The sequence below is a fragment of the Chlamydotis macqueenii genome, chromosome 5 (genome assembly GCF_036417535.1).
Source record: "Chlamydotis macqueenii isolate bChlMac1 chromosome 5, bChlMac1.mat, whole genome shotgun sequence".
Lineage (NCBI taxonomy): Eukaryota > Metazoa > Chordata > Aves > Otidiformes > Otididae > Chlamydotis > Chlamydotis macqueenii.
In genome coordinates this window covers 28,771,996-28,795,051 of record NC_141560.1, presented here as the reverse complement: position 1 = coordinate 28,795,051, position 23,056 = coordinate 28,771,996, and the positions used below count along the sequence as shown (strand labels likewise).

Genomic DNA, 23,056 nt, shown 5'->3' with positions numbered 1-23,056 from the left:
TTTTTTTTAAAAAGTGGTACAAAACAAAATCCTGAGATTCAGTATAACAGCTGTTCAAGTCTCTCACTAGTGCGTACGCAGTCTCTAGTGCAGTGCACTCCGGCCATATGCACTATTCACAACTTTAGAAACAAAATGCTTATCTGTGAAAATTAAGAACTGCTTAAACACACCTTCACTCATTACATACAACTGCAAAGGACTATTTGTTTGATCTATACTGAGTTAAGTTTGTAACAGTTTTGAAGAATTTAATCATATGTTAAATTATGCTGTGTAACCTGACTGCCAACAGGGAACATTTTCATCTACAATGGTAATGAAGCATTTATGAAAGGTGTCAAAGACAATCAGAAAGTTGAAGGACTTTAAATGTATTCATGTGACACAATGGTTCACATTCCATTACTGGGAATTAAATTCACAAACTATATCATCACCCAACTTAAGCAATCTCTTCATCACCACTTCCAAAAGAAAATTGCCACCAATGGATGTTTTTCCAGTCATGAAGGGAGCAGAAAATGAAAAAATAAAACACTTAAAATCTGATTTGGATTAAAATGAAAGTACACTAAATTCTGGAAAAAACGGAGGTGGGATACAGTCCCTTTGTATCTTACAGTCCTAAAAGAGAATACAATGCAAGGAGAGGATTTAGCACCTAAGTTCCTACTCAAGGATCAATTATACTTCAAATTATAATGGAAGGAAGCTGGTAGAGACAAGGGAAACAATCAGACCTTACATTCCTCGGTAACGTTATCCTTTAACAACAGCAACTTGTATACTCTAAGCTCTTTGAAAAATGTTACAGAAAAAGGACCCTTTCTTCAGCGGGTTGTTTACAGGCAGATACATACACAGAGCAAGGGAAGCAAACAATACTTTTAAAACAAAAGATTACAAAGGGTCACCACAGCATTAAGTTTCAAGCAGACCTGTTCTAAGGGATAGCTCATTTCCCCTAAATGAGTAGACGAGAGCACTAGCCAAGTAGGATAAAGTTTGTATAGATATAAAACACACAAGACAGTACTAGTAGAGCAATACTATACCACCTTTCAAAGCATGTATTGTTTACATGAAAGAGATCACAAAAAAAAAACCAACAGGAACTGAGTTACTCCAAGCAAACTCAATAGTATCTTCTTAAGTGAGATTTAGAAAAGCAACTCATGCAAGCTCATTTTATGCAGACCATTTATAATAAGTTCCTTCTACAGACCACCCACTGCTACTTCCTCAAAGATGATTCTCAGTGGTCTACTTTACAATTCTCCGGAAAAGGCTCCATATGTATAACACAATTGTTTGAGAATTACCATTCTATGTGGTATCAGCATAATTTCCAACGCTCTTTTCATCCCATCACCCCCATGTTAAACTCAGCATAACTGCAGCTGACAACATGATTCTGACAAGTTAGAAGTACAGTTATCACAGGAATATCTGAATTCTAGACAGAAAAGAGTACTGATTTTCAAAACTAAGAGCCCAGCTACTCTAACCAGCAGTTGCCATCCATACTTTCAAATAAAGGCTTGGCCTACTCGTTTGCAGAGGAAGGCAACAAATCAGAACCAGGGAAACACTTTATGAAAAGCTAGGGTTTTTTTCTTAGTACCAGAAGTAAAAATAAAATTATGATTTTGAAGACTAAAGCACAGTAAGTTCACCCACAAACAGACTGCCGGTATTGCTTTTGATTAGATTTTCTGTATCACAACCAAAATAATGCAGATAACAACCTGTGTTTTAACCTCAGGGATTTACACAGCAGTGAAAAAAATAAACATCCAGAGTGACTGAAAATAAGAAAGCTAAAAAAATCAGAGAAAGCAGAAGGACACTGTCCTGGTTTAATTAATTCCTCAGTGCTGGATGAAGATGGGGAGGGGAAAAAAAAAAAAAAAAAAAAAAAAAAACCACAACCCAAAAAAACCCCAACCACTGCACTTAGCCAACTGAGATGATGTAAGTTGTCCAACAGCACAAACAAGGCTGCTAAGAGATTTCTTAAGGCTTTCAAATTACCTTGTGAACTCTGACTACCTGTAGCCTTAGAGGGAAAACTAATAACCAAACAAACAAGTTTCACACTAGATCAGATCTGCATTGTTATGTTCTACCTGAACCTTCAGATAAAAACAACTTGTGTGCACTTCAACATCTGTTCCTAAATACCGTGGACAACCTATGTAAAATACACTCCATAATTAACAAGTTCTTCAGTTCTTCTTCTGAAGACACTGAAAGGACAACAGTTTCCACCTTCTCTCTTTTTTATTCAGTATTCTTACTAAAGTAGCTGTATAACTAAAGGCAAAATCTCTACAGCGGCCAGAGCTGGCCTAATACTATATTAGAATTCCTTTTTTAATTTCTGGTCATAAACTGGAACATAAAATGCACAGAACCCCTATCACATGCATACAGTCAAAAATCACTTGGTACTTTACATTATATTTGACACTTGAGTACGGCATGCATGATAAAAGGGTATACCAACACAGTGTTTTTCAGACTTTGTATCTTTAGTAATATAGTGGATGCAGACACTTTAATAACTAGCAATACCCAAGGCAACCTAAGCAAACCAAAAGCTGCTCTCCTACATTGCTCAGAGTCAGTCTTTCTCAAGATACTAACTGACAGGGGTAATCAGTCTGAGTAAGTTATACTAGATTAGCTGATTTGCTGCTTAAGTGAGGCAGGTAAGTTAAAGAAAGATGGATGCAGCAGTCAGAAGAGAAACGAAGGCCAGAAACAGCAGGGCATATAGAAAGGTTTTCTCAGTAAGAAACATAACCATGGCATCCTGTCCCAACAACAGAGCTTCTTTTCAATATAGAGTTTATAATGCAGTGTGCACCTACAACGTAACCGTCCCATTGTTATCTACGGGAGAGTCTCTGGGGCCTAAAGAGAGAAAAGAGGGCAGGACTATTTCACCTAGGCCCTGGGTCACGATTAAAGATGGAATCTGGGGCTCTCCACAAGGCAGGTCGACCTGGTCAGGACCACAGTGCAATCTGGGTGTGTGCGGAGGAAGGGGGCACGCATCAGGGCAGGGAACGACAGAGAGAGAATATCAGTCTCTAGCAACATACACAACCCCCTGCCAAGCTATTCCAATAGCTGCATGAAAGAACTGCCCTTCCAAAACTTGGGTAACAGAACAATGAAAAATCCAAGGCAAAACACACGCACACAGAGACCAGTTTCAGAGGCAGGCTACGCTATTTCAACATCAATAGATCCCGGCAGACAAACACCCCGGTCCCTAACTGCCTGCCGCCCCTCGCCATCCCGCATCGCCCCCGGCCCCACGCAGCGGGCTCCGGCCAGGCAGCAGCCGGAGGGCCCGCCGAGGAGAGGGCCAGCCCTGCCCTCCTCCCCTCACTCCCCCAGGCGCCGAGGTCCCTAACGCCTCTCCGCAGCACTTACACCTCGGTCCTCCTCCGAGAGGAAATCTGGGCCGTCGTCCGAGCCTTCCTGCTGAGAGCGACGAAGAGGAGGCGGAGCGGGCCGGGGGAGACGCGGAGGGGCACGGCCGATAACAGGCAGGGTGGGGAGGGAGACAAAACGCACAGGTTAGCGACCCGGCCGCACACGCCCGCCCCGCCCCGGCCCGGCACCGCAGCCGCCCGGAGACCCACCATCATGGCTGCTCGCAGCGCTCCGCGCCCGCCGGCCCTCCCCTCCCCTCCCCTCCCCCGCCGGCCCGCCCGCCCGCAGCCAGCGGCGAGGCGGGGCTGCGGCGCGCGGGGGCGGGGCGGGGCGCGCGGGGCGCTGGCGGGGAGGGGGAGCTGGTCCTCTCGCGAGGGAGCGGCGGGCGCGGGCTGCGCGCGCCTCAGCCACCCGCCTACCCCCGCCAGCGCGCGCTGGGCGGCCCCTGAGGAGGGGCGCGAGGCCCGGCGGGGCGGGCGGGCGGGCGGGAGCGGCGGCTGCGGGCCGTGGCCGTGGCCGTGGCCGTGGCCGTGGCGAGGGCGGGGGCGGCGGCGGCGGGATGCGGGTGTCCGCGGTGCGGGGAGAGGCGGGGTAGCTGCAGCTTGGCCGCCTGTGCTCCAGGCGCCTCAGCTTTCCCCTTTGCTCCGTGGGTGTGTGCGGGCCCGTGCTGCAGCAGCGGGAGCGGCTTTGTTCGTGTGTACAGAGCTGAGACCGCTGGGCCCACTGAGTGCAAGCGTGCAAAACCTCTGGCAGTGCGCGGAACGGGCAGAGCTCTGCTGCCATCCCTGGCCTTTATTCATAACCGGTGGCTTTCCTGCTGGCCTGCTCTGCTTTCCGTCATTTCTGTGAGAGGTGGGCTTCGCAGCATCAGCCCTTCACCATTTTCACAAGGGTGTGTGTGAAACAGGCTATGAGACCGCACGGTGCTAGGAATTAAGTGGTTCATAATACGCCTCTCATTTATGGGCAGTTAAGTGACTAAGATTGACGTCTGCCTGTCCCTCAGGCTAAGAAACGGAGCCATTAAATGCCCCTTTGTCTAATGACAGTGGAAAACGGTCAGCATCCGCAGACTAAACCGACACAAGCGTGGAGGGTAGGGAGGCCATGCCTGAGTCTGCGTTTTTCTGTGAATCAGAGCTAGAAGAGCCAAGAAACAGCCTCGGGGTGGGGTTTTATCATCAGCATAAACCCATGGAGGTGTGTGGCGTTGCTGAGATGTGGTGGCAGGTGTGGACAGCCGCACTCCCACGGGCGTACGGTCAGACAGGCGAGGGCATTGATCCAGCGGCAAATTAATCCTGCAGCAAAAGATGTGTTTCCATCTGAGTCGGCTCCGTAACCCAGCCGAGCCCATAGTTAGACAGGCACTGGTGGGACAGGACCACCGCTTGCCACAGGAGCACCGTGTATTTAGGCCGGTCTAAGCCGATCTGGAAACTGCACCTTGCACTCATGCAGCCTCAAGATAAGTAAAGGGAAAGCTTTCTGAGCTCTGTGCTGCTTAGAGTGTGCTTTGGAATTTGGAAATGGAAATTGTCTCTTGGAAATTGTTCTTAGTACGGCTGCAGAAAGAGGCCTTTGAATATGCATTTTGTAAACAATCTTAAAGGCTGTTCCTTAAACAATTTTTCATGCACACAGTCTGTTTCTGTCTTGATATAGATACATGCAACATCATCCAAAATACTGACTTACTATTCAGGTCAAGAGAAGAAAATTATTTTGCCAGATGCTGGGAAAGAGTATGTGACTTTGGTTTAAACACCGACCTTGTTGTGCTGAATGGGTAAAGACAAAGTCACCCAGGAAACTGATTTCTGGAGGCTCACCTGCATGCGTTAGCATCCTGCTCGGTGCGCAGTCTGGGCTCAGTACCATACTACCACTCCACCTAGCAAACATCTATTTTTCTGGAAAAACTAAAATCAGTGACAGAATGAGGTTTGGGTTTTTTTAAAAACCTTTATTATTTACTGTTAATACATTTTTATGGGACCAAAGAACGCAAGTCAAACAGTTGAGAGAAGGCTTCACAAGTAATAAAGAGACACTTCCCTCTTGCAGGGGACAGCTAAGCTATCCAGCTGACTGGCATGAACCTGGCAGGATGACCATGTCAGGTGCATCTACAAAAAATAAGGTTATATGGCTTTCCAGTGCGGCTCTCTGAGCAGTTCAGTCATGTTTTAGATGGCACGGAGGCTCATGAGGGACGTATTCCAAAACAACAGCAGTACTGTGGCTCTCAAGATGCTCTGTACCGAATGATACCAAAACTGCTAAGCAGCAACACTGTCCATGATACTGAGCTTTTGTCCTGCCCTGAGCAGCTTATCCCAGCTCCACATCGTGCCCCACTTTTGTCCCTGTGCTCCTCCCCGCAGAGCAATGCTCACTGCACGCTGTTTCTGCTTCAGCAGCTGGAAGACAGATCGTATATGCCATGGGGACATCCTAGCTGGTGGGTGGGAGAAGAGCACTACCTCTCCTCAGTGCTCTCCTGTCAAGACTCAGTTTAATAAGCCTGCTCTGAGGCTGCAGGATCACATTCAGTTTCCTTTGACAGGTGAGCTCACCCCATCTAAGGAATTCCTGTCTCAGCTGCTTGCACACTCTCCTCTATGTCTATACAACAGTAGTAAACCAGGTCAATGAACTAAATATAACCCAGCAAGAATTAAATTACACGTTGTAACTGAGGCAATCTGGCAGCCCTTTTGTACCATCACATTCCTCCCCTCCTTCTCCACACACCTGGCTGTCTACTTTACACCAACTCCAGTCTTTGTCAAGCCCCGACTCCAGTCAACCTGTCTCACCAGCAGAAAATTTACGTGGGATAAAGGAAGGGAAAAGTGAGTTGCACTGACTCTGATAAGCTGCATGGATGGCCCGGAGGCGGTTGCAGGAGTTTGAAGCCAGAAGAAAGGAAAGTCTTGGGGCTTTCAAATGACATCTTGAGAAATTATTCCCTGTACCAACAACATCTCACTTTTGCTCCAGGACACACTCTGACTCACTCAGCTACTGGGTTTTTTTTTCCTCATTTTTCCTCTCTTTTTCCCTAATTTTTCCTCTCTTTTTCCCTCATTTTTTCTTTTTGGCTGCCGTGGGTTTTTGGTCTCATTTTTAGTTGCTAAGTTCTTGAGGCAAGGATCATCATTACTCTGGGTTTACAGAGCCATAAGTAGAAAGAGGGACCGATCCTGCGCTAATTAGGGGGAAACTGCTGCACTCTAGGTGTTCAGATTTTTTAAAAACGTTCCCCTGCAAAGACTCATAATGTCAGTAGATGGTGCTATATACATATTTTTAGGAATGCCCTTCGGCGGAGGTTACCCCACCGATAGCATTTCCTTCGTGTTTGTGATATCCCTGGAAACCTAGAAGCCAAACAATTTAAGAAATATTTGACTTTTATGAGGGAATCACTACAGAGATCTAAGGGCTTTCCACTCCATGGCCTCATGTCACATAGTGCTGCCTGTACGGTATGACTAATCCTGGAGTGATTCAATGAATGCAAGTGTTTGATGTATGTATAGCAAATGCTATAGTTATGATATAACATTAGCTGATACATATTTTTTTAAAATGTGAGGAACCTTTCTTCATGCACTTTTCTCTTTTGAGAAGTCTCTTGACTTTCCTCTCTAAACCGAATTATTCTCCGTTTCCTTCAAACAACCTCATGCATTTTTCATATGTACCTCAAATACAACATCTTGCAGACAAACTGTGGTCATCAGGAGCAGCTTTCCTGTATCTCAGTGCCAGATTGATTCCTCCTTTTGTTTCATTTGTCTGCTGCTCCTAACTGAAACTGTATTAAGGAACCATATAATTAAAGCTATATTGCAAGGCTTTTTTTTTTGTGGCAGAGCAGATAATTACATTTTAAAAAGATAACTCAATATTTACCTTTTGTTTCTGTGGAAAAATAGAGTTTTTAAGTGTAATGTTTTCAGAAGATTAAGGCTGAATGAGAAAAAAGCTTCAAAATCTTATTATAAACCCAATCTAAAAAGCTCAGTTAGCAGTAGAGGCTTTTTACCTGTTACGGAGATAGATCACTTTACAGCAAAAAAAAATGACTATCAAACTGATCATATTCCTTTAGGAACACAACGAGGATGTGATCTGTAGGATTAAAAGAACAGAGAGTGAAAAAATGTATAACATTCTAGAGAAGAAAGCAAAATACAGCTTAGTACAGTATGCGCCTAGTAACTTCTAGTCACTCTGAAGAACAATAATTTCCATCAGAAAAAAAATAATTAAATCTGTTTCTCAGTGTGTGTAATAGACTTCTGAGAATTCCAAAGCATAATGGGGCCATATGCAAATAATAAGGATGTGTGGGTTTCTATTCAGACTGCAGGGACACTGAAAAGGCTCACTCTGCAGTTTTAAAAATCCTGGCCTCCTTGTGCCAGATGCTGACTATATGTATGCATATACATTGTAGTGCAAGTCAGCACACTTCTTCCCCAGGGAAGAATCAGATTTTTTCTTTTTGCCTTTTTACAATTTATTTACATGGCATTATAGACACATTCTGTCTTTGTCTGCCATGAGTGACTTAAAGCCCGTATACAGCTACGCCAATGAAGAAAGTTGAACTACCTAAGGCCTCATTTTTCATCAGTGCCATGAACTAATGCCAAGAAGCTGTAAGGGGAATAATATATTATCCAGTAAATAGAGGTTAAAAATCGCTTATTCTGAGCTCTGAACCTTTTGAAGGGTTTTTTTCTTCTTTGGGCTGCATTTTGTTATTAAACTAATCATCCTAGTTCTATAACAGAATGTAGGCAATCAGTGCTCTACACAAATACTTCATTGCAAATGGGTGCACAAGGAGGCTGCATCCTCTGTAGCTCCTGTAAGATTGTGTAGGAAAGAGCCTAGAAAGAAGCTCCCTCCTTCCCTGGCACACAGGGATGCACAGAAATGTGTATAAATAAAATCACAGACTGAGCAGTCTTTCAGCTGCCTGCTCTGGATTTAAAGCCATTGAACTCCAGTCCTTCTCCTTTATAAACCAGCTGAAACATGGAGCTCTTCAGAGATTATTCTGAGACAATTCTTTTTTATCACTCTTCCCAATTCTTAATATGTCTTACTTCAAGAGAAAGATGGAATTTCTGGCCTCACCTTTGCTCCAGACTAAGGGTTTTACTTGCACCAAGTACTGGCATAAAGTTTTTTGAATTAGTGTAACAGATTTTATTATTATAACAGAAACAGAAAAACTTTTTTTGTTGACATCACAGCTGAAACCTAGGAGATTTTTTTTCCCACGTTGCTTCTCAGGTTTTTAATTTTCAAGCTGCCTGGTTTAATCCCTGGGTTGTGGAGAGCAATAGGAATCCTTTGGAATATCAGCCTCATAGTAGAGTCTTAACTCTGTCAATCAGTAACTGCAATGGTAACAGCATTATGGGAGACTTCTCTGAAGCAGTTTTATTACCCTTTTCACGTCAGATGTTGACGAGTCTGAGGTAAAAATACCAGGCCATTTACAGTAGTGCTTTCATCAAGGCTAGCACTGATGATTCTTGTTAGGGCTACGGAATAGTAGAACAGATTCAGGAAAAAAACTCAGTATAAGTAAGGCCTTGTTGATGAAAGTGTGACCAAGAAGGATAAAAAGCAGATTTGCTAGCACTGACCTCATACACGTCATTCTTCAACGGCCAGCTCTGCCCTAGCAGAGCAGCACCGGGCAGGGCAGACAAAGCAGCTCTTGTCATGTCTTGTCGTGGGTACAATACCGGGCATCAGGAAGGACTGCACAATGCTGCTTATTTTGCCAGAACAGACCGAATTACATAGCTACCTATTGGTGGGGACTACTAGTCATTGTTCTTTGTCTTTTGCTTCCTGTTATCTTATTTCCTTTTCTCCTAATGCTTTTGTTTTTCAATTATTTTCAATTATTTTCCCCTCTTTTTCAATATTTAGCATTTTTCCTTCCTAATCTCTCATTCCTGTTTCAACCTATCTCTTCCTTTCTCTTTGTTAGACCACTCCGTTCTGTGCCCCATTTTCCTTTGGTCTTGTCTGAGAGCAACTGTCTACTCTCACCAGCTCATCACAAAATGACACCTCTCCCCTCACTCCCAAGCCTTCATGTCCTCTCTGTAATTAGTCTCAGCCAGACTTTCTGACCAAAGGGGTCTCATTCAGAATAATCAAAGATAAGACAAGAAAAAAAACCTCCACGTTATTCCTGATAAATATTTACCAGAGAAAAAGCTGAGTTTGATAGAAGCCACCAACTAGCATTAAAACAACAGTCATTTGAGGCATTATTTAGTAGCCAGGGGCAGCTCTTCAAACGTGATGATGTCTGACTCAAAACCAAAGCTGCTTCCATCTCCAGGTGAATCTGTTGTGACACTCATGTCACAGCAGAGCTGCACGGGAGCAGCCATCCTAAGACACATCCTGTGTTTCATTCACAGCCTCAAACGCCTGCTTGCCCAGCAGTCCAGCCAAAAAAAAAGAAAAGTTATATGCCGCATCCAAATGTGTTCATTAGGGCACATAGGCATTGGCTGGCCAAGCATATCACCTTCTGCGTTCTCTTTTCCTGACTTCACAGCTATGGAGATACAGATGGCTGTTAATTTTAAATTGTGTTGGATAGCCAGTTGCAGTAAGAGGCATGGGTTAATATGCGGCCACACAGAGCACTCGCTGTTAGGCTTCACTGCAGTTTTACTTCCAGCTGTCTGCTTTTGAGTTAACTTCTCCTGAGACAGCCTGGCTTGACTGATGGTGCTCACTGCAAAGCAGCCAAGATGTGCAAGGGCGATGGTAATAGCTGCACTGAAGAACTGATTCCCACAGTGTGACCCCCATCACTTGAGCTGCAGCCCATGCTTCCAGACAGGCCAGTTCTGTCTGGTTGATTGCACCATCTCTCTGGATTTGGAGATGCTGAACGTAAAAAAAAAAAAAAATTGAGCACAGTTTGGATAAAGCTCATCAAAAGCCATGCTGCTGCTGGAGGGCAAGTCACACCTCCCATCGTGCCCCTACCCTCTCTGCTGTCCCAGCGCTACCCCAGTGCAGCCCCAGGGACAGACAGAGGAGGGAGCTGACCCAATTTACCTGCTTTTCTTGGAGGATCAGTTTCCAGCTGCATCACTTGAGCCAGCATGATAGGAGCATAGGGAGAATATAAAGGGTAGCACCCCACTTTTCAGCAGTAGTGCAGTTTTAGATTGGCTTAAGGCAATGAGGAAGCCTCCTGGGGCATTACTAATTGATTATTTCAATCTGCACTTCAGCAAAGATGAGTGCACAGGTTCATTACAATAAAGCACCCTGCTGTGAAAAGCCAGTGGGCACACCAGGAAAAATTCATGTGGCTCCTGCTATGGTGTTTTAGAGTAGTGTGGTGGTTTTCACTGATGGACAGGACGTGCCATTGGGCAAACACTGAGCCTGTCCCAGTGCAGATTCAACTGGGATAGCTTGCATAACCATGGGCGCCTGCACAAAGCATGTGTGGCTACAGAAAACAGAAGCACTTGTCCGTCAGCCTCTAGCCAGCACAACTTTTTGATGTTGACCCGGCCAGGCTATAATCTGGAATGAAGGCTAATGGAATAGTAGGGCCTGTTGCGATAGGACGAGAGGTAATGGTTTTAAAATAGAGGGGGGTAGATTTAGATTAGAAATTAGGAAAAAAAATTTTACGATGCGAGTTATAGAACACTGGAACAGGTTGCCCAGAAAAGTGGTGGAGGCCCCATCTCTGGAAACGTTCAAGGCCAGGCTGGATGAGGCTCTGAGCAACCTGACCTAGTCAGGGATGTCCCTGCTCCTTGCAGGGGGGTTGGACTAGATGACCTTTGAAGGTCGCTTCCAACCCTAACCATTCTATGATTCTATGAATAGCATTCGGTTCTCCATTAGCACTTCATTGAGTTGCAATAGTCCCGCGGTCAAGGCAAAGATAATACGATACTATGAGAGGTTATATCTTTGTAGGCAGGGATTAGAACTGTAATTCTGTATTTGAGAGCAAACAAGCCTTGTCTTGCAATGTGGAGAACTGAAGTGTTCAGTACTTGAGACACTGACCTGTGCTGCATGTGGTCAGAAAGAGACATATTTGTAATGTTCATTCAGAGGTCCAGAATCAGCTCTTCAGAGAAGATCTGAGCACTGTTACAGGATTAGGCCTTCAGAGAAGAACCAAGCAGTGTTACAGATGCTTTTTGTCCCAGCTGGTCAACGTATGGTGGAGGAGAGAAAGGAAAGTATCGGTGCTTTGATTTTGGTTTTTTCGTTTTCCACACCCATGCCTGTTGACATGGATTTTTGCATCTGAGTGGGTGGATCTGATGGTGAACAGGTGAACCAGCCTCACTGAGAATTTTACACATGGCCAAAGGGAATGCTAGGCCACATGGGTGACTGCAAACAGAAACCAAACAATGGGAACCACTCTAGGAAGTGCTTCCAGTCCTCCTGCTGGAATCAAGCGCTTTCCTTCCCAAGGTACAAAACCAAATCTGAAACATTAGTTTGGGTTTGGGAAAGTCAGCTGTGTTTTCGTAACCGCTGTGTTCAGATCTGTCCACAATTATCACAGCAACTGTGACACGTAGGGCCAAATCCTGCTGATACATGGAATAACACGGGCACCAAAAATTCTTCTATCAGGGCAGTGTTTGTCTCCATGCAAAAGGCAGGGGGTTCAGTGTCCTGTGTCCTGTTCATTGCTGCGGAGTTCCCAGCAATGCTGTGCCCTCGGGTAGGCACTGTACAAGTTCACAAAGCGATACCTACCAGCAGCAGGGCAGAGAGCTGTGCCTCAGGACTGGTGAGGCATCCTCATCCAGGCCAGGGAAAAAAGGAATTAATTCAGACTCTCCTCTGGAGTGGGCTCCTTGCATTTTGTGCACTAGGGCTGTTGAAGACAGCTTTGGCGCTGAAAGTATAAGGACCTGCAGAATGGAGCTACAAAAGAAACAAAGACCAGTAATAATCTTTATTTTTGATAATTTTTTTTCAGGGAGATTACCCACATGAGCAAGAGAGTCAGGAATGCACCTCCTTCCACTCAGCTCTTCTGCTATTGCAAATCAACGTTTTTCCATTAAAGTCAATGGAGCTTTGCTGATTACATGAAGTCAGGATCATTATGTACAATTTATTGGCTCTAGTTATTTGATAATACTCTACAATGGGAAATCTTTTACCTCTGCTTCTTTTATAAAACACAAAGGACCCATACAGTTTCAGATTATTATAGTTTGCTCTAGTCTCACCTTCTCAAAAAAAAATCCTTTTGTTATTTCTCACTTGAGGGGGCAGCTATGACTAAGTGGCTGAACAAAACCTTCAGATTTACCACACCTGCAATGCAGCTCGTTTCCCACCATTTAAGGCAATGCTATTCTTGGAATTTGCACTTTGAAATCTCCCCACCCAGAGAATCAGTGCTTCAGGACAAAGGTAGGCACCAGTGTAAAGCCCAATTGTAAATGCACCAAATGAAAGTTTTAGGTTAAATTAGGCCTTTCACACCACACAGAAAAATAGTTTCTTTGCTGTATTTCTTATTTTACATCTCCATATAAACATCCAGCTTGTAGCACTGAAGACCAAGGAATTCCAGAAATACGTCCTGGCAATGGATTCCCCCTTCAGTCTGGGCTGACCTTTCTTCACTCTGGTCTTCATGTAATCCTGTCTCCCAGTGATACAGTCGCAAAATCAGCTCTGAGCCACCAACAGCTAAGACTTTTGCTTAATTGTGACCACTTTATGTTAGAATGTACATTAATTTCTGCTCCATAAAACACCCCAGTGTGCTGTAGTGGTACAATACTGTATCAAATCCTGCAGGCACAACAGAATTGAGTTACAGCAAGTCAGTACCTGTGGGACAAGCTTATGGGAAAGGACAGCAAAAAGTGTCTTATTGGTGATTTATTTGGTGATGCTCTTCCCTCTGCAATGATTCTGAATCAATGCCCTAAGGTACAGGGGGCTCTGACTTCCATATGAATCATATAGATGTTCTGGCTGCTTGAGATGTGATTGTGTGTGACATGCATAATCTTTGTGATGAGCTAAAGCAAACACCAAGAGCAGGTAAGGTTCAATAAGGCTCTTTGTTAAATCTACACATTTTCAGCTCAAGGCCCCTCCTCAGATTCTAGCAATTCTTCTAACTGCCTCCTCTTTGGGTCACCTGCAGTTCACATCTGGTTCTGAATCGAAAACATATCAATACTGAAATTTCTTTTAAGGATGTGCAACCCTAACAGCTCAGTCTGAAGTGCTGCCAGCAATTGATTCATATTGGGCAACAGGGCTATTATGTGGGGCTCCACGGTAAGTTAACAGCATGCCCCATAGTTGATGCTTATAGGATTTGTGAATGCCACCCACAGTAAAGTTTATAGCTGTCTCATTGTTTTCATATTTCCCCTCTTTCATACATTTCGGAGACACTGTTTTACAGTTATTAATAGAATATTAAAAAATCACTTAATTTGTTCTAATTCTTAGCATTTTTATTTTGAATTAAGTACCAAATACTTGAGGCTTAATTTATTATCAATAAAAGTGAGATACCCATCTCTTAATATTAATTTTTAGATCTACTCAAGAAAGGAAATGAGCGAACTAGGCAGCTGCCAAAGCATGTATGTCTGAGCTGAATAATGATCGGGATTTTATGACACATTTGGAAGGGAAATGTAAAAAAAGATAAAGAAGGATACGGAAGTCAGATAAAAATATCCACTTGTCATCAGTAAATTTTTCTAGACTTGTTTGATATATTTATTTCATAAAATGTCTGCATGTTCTTTAGAGAGATAGACACTAGACCTAATCTTGCTGGACTTCCTAAATGTCTTTTGTTTAAAATTAAGATGAAAATCAAGACTAACACATGAACTGTAAAACATATAAGAGACTGACTGAAGAGGAGTCTTCTGTCGGGAGAATGGGGAATTATTAATGGAGTTTCTGAGATTCACTCTGGGAACAATCTTATTTAAGCTTTTCATTAATGATCTTGGCACAAAAAAAATAGGAGGTAAATGAGCTATCTCTGCTTACAGCAGGTTTGGAGCTCTGTGATCAGACTTGCAGATATTTCAGGTGCTGTGGTACATCATATGGCCAGAATATGGGTAAGGGAAGTCTGCGTTCCTTTGGCTGTGGTGGCCCTATGCTGCAGCAATGCACAAGACCAAAAAATTCCCACATGAGAAGTGAACAAAGTAGCTTTGGCCTTTTCAGTAGGTCCACTCTGCAAGCCCTGGCAACACAGGTAGTGCTGTGTTTGCAGCAGGAACTGATTTTTATAGAAGTAGCTTACAGGGATGCCTTTCTCACTTCCTAGACTGTGAGTGTGTGGAAGTATTTCTTGGCATCTCACCATTGGAGCTTAGGCTGAGAAAAACACATTCACCTCTGATTAAAGACAATGATCAAGAGATGATTTGTGGAGGAAGTAAATTAAACAAACAGTGATGTTACACCATAAAACAAAATAAAGGATTCTTCTGACTGATCTGATTCTTAAAAAAAAAAAATCACCAGACTTACTAAAGAGAAGTACTAAATAGACAAATAACATGAGTAAGGCATGTGTTAGATGTGGAGATGTTCATGTTATAAGCTCTAAGAACTGAATCTGTGGAGTGTGAAGTGAGCTGGATGTGATGAGACATCATCACCATGATCATACAGACATCACCATGTCTGATTTCTAGATGTCTGCTCCCTAATCACTAACTAGTGACTCCTTCATACAAAACATTTGTATAGTTCTGGAGGCAGAAACCAGGCAAACAAGACCCTAATCAGTAACTAGTGTCCTTCAAGATGTAAAGTTCTCCTGCATTCCATGTGAGGGTGACTGTGTGTCAAAGCCCTTGAGAGGGTGACATTTGTACCTTGGCAGCATCAAAGGATGAGTCTTGGCCATCAGGCCAGACTGACACACCGAAATACGGGTGAAACCCCTAACCTGCAATCCAAACAGAGACTGGAGTCCACAGACTTGGCTAGGGTGCTAACATGTGAATTAGAACCGTAACTAGTTGAGAGAGAGGTGAATTCAGGGTTCTTCCTTAATGGGTGGATTTTCTAATGTTTTTGTGTAAAAAAAAATGGAGGACTCACCCATTTTCTAATTAATATGGCAATAAGACTGGGCTGTGCAATGTTTGTGCTGAATCCAGTGCTGTCAGTGTCTGCTAGTCACGTTTAATGTGCCCTCACTACACTGGGCCACCAAGGAGACTTAGACAGGAGAGCCCAATGGGCCTTGATGTCAATGTTGTTTTCTGAACTAAAGTTCACAAAAATGAGGTGCACTTCTGTGCATGTACAGAACACAAGTAGACAGTACATGGATTGTGATACAAACAGGTCGTAATAGATCTAAATGGCCACACAATAAAGCAACAGCATTTATAATTGCATTTCATGCATTTAAGAAGTGAGCACTACTAGATTAAATTACTAATGCATATTTAAAACAACCTTTTGAATGAAAGAATAATGGCTGCATTCCTTGTGTGTATTGAGACCCATCACATTTCAGTCTGGACTATTATCTTTGTTGTCTAAAGCTACAAACCTGTGATGCATGCTCTGAAATACGTATAATGCTGGTAAAATACTAGTCTTCATCTACTGCATACCCAGAGCATTTCCCTGCTGCCATTACACCTCTCCATACTGTTCTAATGATTCCAGACAGTAATGAATTCGGAATGAGCATTTCTAACTTCCGCTGATTTTAATGGAGCTACCCCAGTTATGCATGGATTACATCAATCCTGACAAAAAAAACCACAACATCATATATACTTAGCACATGTGTGCACCAGTTGCATTCCAAATATGTATCAGGTGAGCTATTTTGCCTATTACTCTTGTTTTGTAACTAGTCTGTAGTAAATGCATAATTTACTTCTCCGCTCAAAACACCACTAGATACCATTCACCTGGAATGCTAACAGCTGAAGCTGGATAAGCAACGCTAGGAACTAATTGAACAAAGCAAAACCCAGACTCTCTAGAAGTGCTGGCCCTGGGATATGGAAAGTTCTGTGACGTGCTGTACATGGAGCATGCTTGCCTGCACCCTTCAGAATACTATGGCATGGCAGGACTCCCAGTCTCTGAAATGCTTGTAGTCAGCACTTCAGAATCTGAGGAATTCAGTTAATTCATATCACTGATCTTCATGGGGGAAGGGTGGCCAAAAGACTGTTAAAAGGAGCGAAGAGAGGAAGCAAGAGCTGGAGTCAGGCATGCACGTCTGATGTGCCACTCCAAATTTCACCTTAAGTTAAACATTAAAATGCCTTTACATGTCTTGTGCCATGTTACCAGGGGCTGAGATTTGATGGGCTGAATTTCACCACTGCTGTACAGAAGTACAGGAGTCAGAGTAGTGAAGAATATGCAGCTTAAAGTACATACATGACAAGAAGCTGAGATTAAAGTGATCATCAGGCTTTCTAGATCTTTGCCTGAGGTTTGCCAGCAGAGACATGTATCACTGTGTCAAAATCACTCACTGCCTACCACAGACCCGAACATCCGATGCATCTGATCCGTGTTAAATATACTGTGAATGTAAGTATCTGCTGTGTTAAAATACAGAGAGAGAACGTCCAGTTCTTCCTGGAAGAGCTGGGCTTACTGTACGAGATGTCTGTAACACCATAGCCCGGCGTCGCCTGGAGATGTGCAGGGCAACACGCAGGAGCACAGTGGCTGCAAGGAACACAAAGTAAGTTTGGCTCCTCCACAGACACACTGCGTACCACAGACTGAACTACCAAGACTGAGGCAGTTCTTAGAAACATCTGAAACATTTCAGGCATCGTGCCTTCCTAAACAAGTGAAAAAAAAAAAATAACCTTTCCCAAAATAAGTGAGAAGTGTAGATTCGTAAGACCACTGCCTGGTTAAGAAAAGAGGGGGAGCATTCAGCCTAGCTTCTGCAGGAATCCCCGTCTCATCCCAGCCCTGTCACTTGATCATCTTTGCTATGTTGTCAAACAGCACCCTCAGATGGCCCTACTTCATATATCTCTTCATCACAGATTTTTTTTTTAAGATCGGGAAAAGGAAACAAATCCTCACTGCAACGCTGTGCTTGAGACTGCAGAGAAAAGCTTGAGGAGGTGAATTAAGCATAATACAAGGTTTCAGAAAAGGAAGCAGATTAAAACTTATAAAAGAGATTACATTAATGTAACTTCTGGTTATACAAAAGGCTAGTTCCTGCCTTTGTCTTATTTTCTGAACATGTAAAGTTGGTAATATGGCCTGTAATCCCTGTGGCAGTGTTCTATACATTTTATAATACAGATATTTTCTTGATTTAATGATGAAGTCTTAATGAGCCATGCAATTAACTTTCAGGTTTCTGTGTTGATACACAGTTTATTTCACACCATTTCTACAGCTTCTGTCTTCAATATACTATAAATTCATGCATCCATAGCATTTTCCCACACTGTAAGTACTTAGTGCTTTTAGGGAAGTTAACAGTTGAAACCAGATACTTTAATTGCAAAAAAAAGGACAGTTTAGGGTTCTGGCACTGAGGAAAGCATAAAATAACCCAATACAGCAATTCCCCATCTAAATGGTGGAGGCTGGATTTCAGAGTAAATGGAACTGTTCAAACATCTCAAGAGATTATTTCAAACTCTTTGCCACTTTGGTAAACTGTAGTGAAGTTTACACTTCAAACAATTTATTCGTAAGGATAAGTATATTAATATAGTCATATTTTTAACAAGAGAAACCAGTAAATGGATCAAAAGTGGTTTGTGGTTGTTTTTTTTTTTCCTTGTTAGCTCTATGTTTATCATAAAGACTAAAGCACACTGCTAATATGAGGGAACAGGACCAGAGGAGAACTGGAGCTAGCAGGGAGCAGAAGTGATGGTTATGACAGGAGCCAAAACTGAGGGAATTGAGATAAATGGGAGGATTGGAGGGAGCGGGTGAGCAATTTCTGTATGCAGGCTGGAATGGGGGAAAATGCTTTGGAGAAGGGACACAGAAAGCAAGTCTGAGGGGAAACGTTCAATTTTGTAATTTTCCTCTTTAAGGAAACAAAGACCCAGCAGGACACTTATACCTGTTCAAAGCAAACAAAATGTTGCTGTCTAGGAAAATGGCAAATTCTGATCTGAGAATATTTTTTATTCCTTTTGCATGCGGCATGACTTGTAACTTCACTACCATTGAATGCATTTTACATCAGTGATAACAGATACTATGGCACCACAACGCCCTTTCTATGCACTCTTTCACACTGTGCCCAACAGATGGAAAAGCAAGCCTGATAACATTATAGCAATTCCCCAAAATAGATTAAGTAAACTGGTTGTTTCTATAACCTTCATTTTCATTTTCAGCCCCTTAAAAGATGTTGAAGAACTACATTTCCACTAGTTGTGAATCATCTTTTTAAAAACATATGTGAAAACATCAAAACATTCATCACAGGTATAAATATTCTATTCTATTCTATCTTTATCTAGAGAGCTCCAAGTTTAGAATAATTGAAAGTGATCTCAGAGTAATATAATAAAGTAGCTAGAATATTCATCTCTTTCAAATGCTGGTGCAAGGTTGATGAGATGGTCTATGATTATTTCAGGATTAAGCACGACAATAATAAACTCATTCCCACTGAGTGCTCCTAAATACTCTGAGCAAACCCATTCGTCCCTTTTCCTTAACTGTGATCCCATCCCTGTAGAATAAAATAGCTCCATAAAACTGGGTCAAGCAAACAGTTTACTCTTTCCTACAGTAACTGTCTATTTTATATACATACCTCCTTCCTTTGATAACAATTTAATCCAGTCCGTATTAGACTGAAACACGATGCAGAACACGAAAACCAAGTAACTAACAGAACAGAAAGAACAGATCTTCATGAGCAACCTAAAGCATAAAAACCTTTTTTTTTTTTGCAAAGAAAAACATAAGCTTTAAAAAGTTACCATTTTTTTTTCCCCCAAAATATGCCCTTTGGTAATTAAAAGGTTTTATCTCATAGCTCAAAAACACGTGCATGTTCATATTAATACTGTAAAATGTGACTCAGAAAAATCCTATGTTCTTGTCCATTAACCACTGAATGTGATCCAAACACTATTTTAAGAAGAAACTGAGAGGATCTGTATTTGCACACAACATAAGATGCTGATGCAAAGAGAAATAACTCTTCTCGTCTTCCTACACTTTGCTATTACAGCGGAAATACTGGTTATTAACACCATTTCTGAAAAAAAAAAAAGAAGAGGTAAAAGCAGGAAATTCCAGGTTCCTTAAATATCTAGACAAATAATATTTAAAGCACAAATATGAAAGTTCCCTTTCCTGGATATTGATTAGTAAACCTTTAGTAAAATCTTGTCCTTACTATTTTCCAAAGAAAACAGCTGTTAAATTAAAGTCATATCCTGAATTACTATCAGTGTTAAATATATTTTTATGTGTCACTATTACTTTGTGGACAGGACAACTGCAGATAAACAGAGAGACACGTGCTTCTTGAATCTGGTGTGCACAAAGCTGTTACTGGAAATATCTCAGCTTTGTATTTCACTCTTAGAGCAACAGCAGTCCTAGTGTCCCTGAAGGTGTCTTGAGCTATCAGTCACTCTGACTTCTGAAGTAGAGTAGAGCAGCAATGTTATGATTCCTGAAAGAGAAATTCTGGAGTAAGCATGGCCTCGTGATGTTACAGAGATGCTGCAGGGACAGAGCTAGAGTGCCAGATACTCAGACTCTCCCCACAGCTCTTTCCTGGAGTCTACCAAGACATACGGACAACTCAAGTTTGACGAGATCGCATTTTGTACCTGCTCCAACAGCGGCAATAGCTGAAAACAATTGTGATTCTCGCATGTAATTCTGGTGCTGTATTTTGGCCTTATGCTGCACAGTGCTATGAGAAACATTCTTTTCTCCCTTCTGGTAATCAGGGAAAAAGAAAATTCATAGCTGAGATGGTTGACTGAATTACCATAAGAAAAAGCTATAATTGCAGTCTGTCCATTCTATTCCGAATAAAAAAACAGGTTAAGTGCTTTGGACATTGATACTATGGAAACCTCAACATATCCCAGGATAATAAATTTATCCAGCTATGCAAGAAAGCAAAGCAAACTGCTCTGATGCGAATACTCCAGCACTTCTTCAATCCTGTCATGAAGATACATGGCAGGAGCTCACTGGAAGACCACATGACTTTAAGAGAGTTGTCATCCTCCTTGCACAACTGAGATCAGGCTATAGAAATAAAATTGATTGAAATTATTACTAATTTTGACAATGATGACTTTTAAATGTTGTTTATGCTGTGTTGTAAGCATTATATTGACAATGTTGAACTCCAGACAGTTAAAATTTTAATGCAGTTGAAGTGACTGAATTAAAATAATAATGAGACCAAAGCAACCACCAGAATTATGGAAAGGTTATATATCTAAATATAGCTTGTCCTGAACATACTTCCAAACACTGCACCTGTCAAAGTAAATGTATAAAACTGGCTAGAATCAAAGCCAGGTGGTTTTGTCAGAACAGGTAAAAAAAAAAAAAAATTAAGTGGTTATCACTCTGTCCCTGAGAGCTGTTTCACTCAGCCTTACCAGTGAACAGTGCATTCATCCAGCTTGTAAAGTCTTTATCTGAGAAAAATTAAGACATTGGTTTTTGTTTCTACAAATTTTCTGGGTTGGGCTGTTGCACCCAAATCTGAACGGGCTCACATTCTCATCAGAATAACGCAACAGCCAGAGATGGCGTGCAGGGCCAAATGTGTTCAGTGGCCACGTAGGCTAATGCCATGCATTTGTTTCCTATGGGCATTCTACAAGATGCCTTTCTACTTTAGTCATGCAGAATAAATATTGTTTAGGAATTCTGGTTACTTGGAAGGAGAGTTCTGGGAACTGATTTTGAAGTGCGGATGCAGAGAAATAATGCAGCACCACAAAGGGAATTCACCAGCGCAGAAGAATAAAACCTTCAGGTGACAGATTCTGCGTCGGTATAGCAAATGAAGAGCTAAAATTGTGCTCCTTAAAAGAATTTATACAGGCAATGAATTCTGTGGACTGGGAAGTGTTTCATCCCCAAATCATGCTTAAATAACAGGGCTAAGACTCTTAAAATATGACCATAAATTATATTTGTCAGTTGCAGTCACCTAATTAAGAACTACACTCGTTCATGCTCACTTCCAATGTAACAGCTTAATTATTGTATTTACTGACATTAAAAAAATACACATTTTAAAAGGGTTGTTCAAATGCAGCTTAGGTGCATCACCCGTGTGATGTTGCTAACCAAGAGCCCCATTATAGCGTGGCTTCGTGTTTGTAGGAGTAAAGCAAATTTCACCGACGCAGAGCTGTACATTCACATTTCGTTGCTGAAAAGCATTGAGACAGTTAAGACTGCGGAATCTGTATGTTCAGGCAGAGCAACAGATAACATAAGCTCAGTCTTTACAGCTGGAGGTCACGCTGAAATTAAAAGGAGACAAATCCTCTGCTGTAACCCTTTTCTCCTCCCCTAAATGTACAGGTCTCTGAAAAACTGCCTCTTCTAAACCTTCCTCTGTTTCTCCACACCTTGTTTGCTACATGCACATTCAATTTTGTCTTGAAACAGCCAAAATGGAAGAAAAGCTTAGCTCTCACATTAGCCTTAAGGTCACAGATGAAAGCAGTGCTGCCACTGAGAGGAAGCAGGCACAAACAAGGCTCTCTCAACTGGTTCTCAAAATCACATCTTTTTTCCAGCCAATGTGTACCCTGCAGCTGTGCTCACCAGAGAGTAACTGATGCTTTTAACTTTCCACATAATAGAAAAGCTTTTGAGGAGCGTAATATTACAGCGTTTTGTTTTTCTAAATCAAATCCCTACAATCGCAAACCAGAGGGGAAAAATAGATACTAAAAGGTACAAGTGGAGATTGTCCGTAAAGCTTTACAGAAGATGGTGGGCAGATGGTAGGGATTTGCAGTGACACAGCTGTTTTTAAAAATAAAGAGGTGGAAGAGGAGAGGCACGATTACAGCTACACACGCATTCCGAAGCCTGTTCACGCAAGAATAAAAATTAGGCTAGCGGTGGGAAATTGAAGTTTGTCTACATGTATTTTTTTATAATCTAAGCTGACATTTAGAAACTTCTAAAAATAATCAGCAGCACCTTCAAGTTTCTTTTCCAATCATGAGTTTTCTAAGTAACTACAAAGTAAAGCTGACATTAGAAATATTAAGATATTAAAAAGGCAGTTGGAATTACTCAGTGCCTCCAAATAGCACAGTTTTGCTGTAAGCCATACAATATAAAAAGACAATTCTATCAAATCATCAAATAAACAGCATAAATTATGTCACCTGTTTGAATTTCCTACGAAAGGCTTTAATTGTTCACTTTAGTATTTTTTTTCAGATGTTATTAGTAGATTGCCTAGATAAGCAATGCAAGGAGTAGTAAGATGTACAGAGATTTTGTGGGTTTAACAGCATGGCAGGTGAGGCCGGGA

At 42.1% G+C, this 23,056-nt stretch overlaps 1 protein-coding gene across 2 annotated transcripts in view; it reads right to left on the bottom strand.

Moving 5' to 3' along the window:
• The window catches only part of SNX6 (sorting nexin 6), a 28,752-nt gene extending 24,990 nt beyond the window's left edge, over positions 1–3,762 (bottom strand). Inside the window, exons 1-2 of one of the 2 annotated variants that reach the window (XM_086749275.1) lie at positions 3,663–3,762; positions 3,451–3,501 (exon numbers count right to left, since the gene is read on the bottom strand). In XM_086749275.1, coding sequence (XP_086605401.1) covers positions 3,451–3,501; positions 3,663–3,668 — 57 coding nt within the window. In that variant the 5' untranslated portion in view covers positions 3,669–3,762. The remainder of the gene's footprint in view (positions 1–3,450; positions 3,502–3,662) is intronic. The other variant, XM_086749276.1, reaches the window with a different exon arrangement.
• Positions 3,763–23,056: the final 19,294 nt, after the last annotated feature.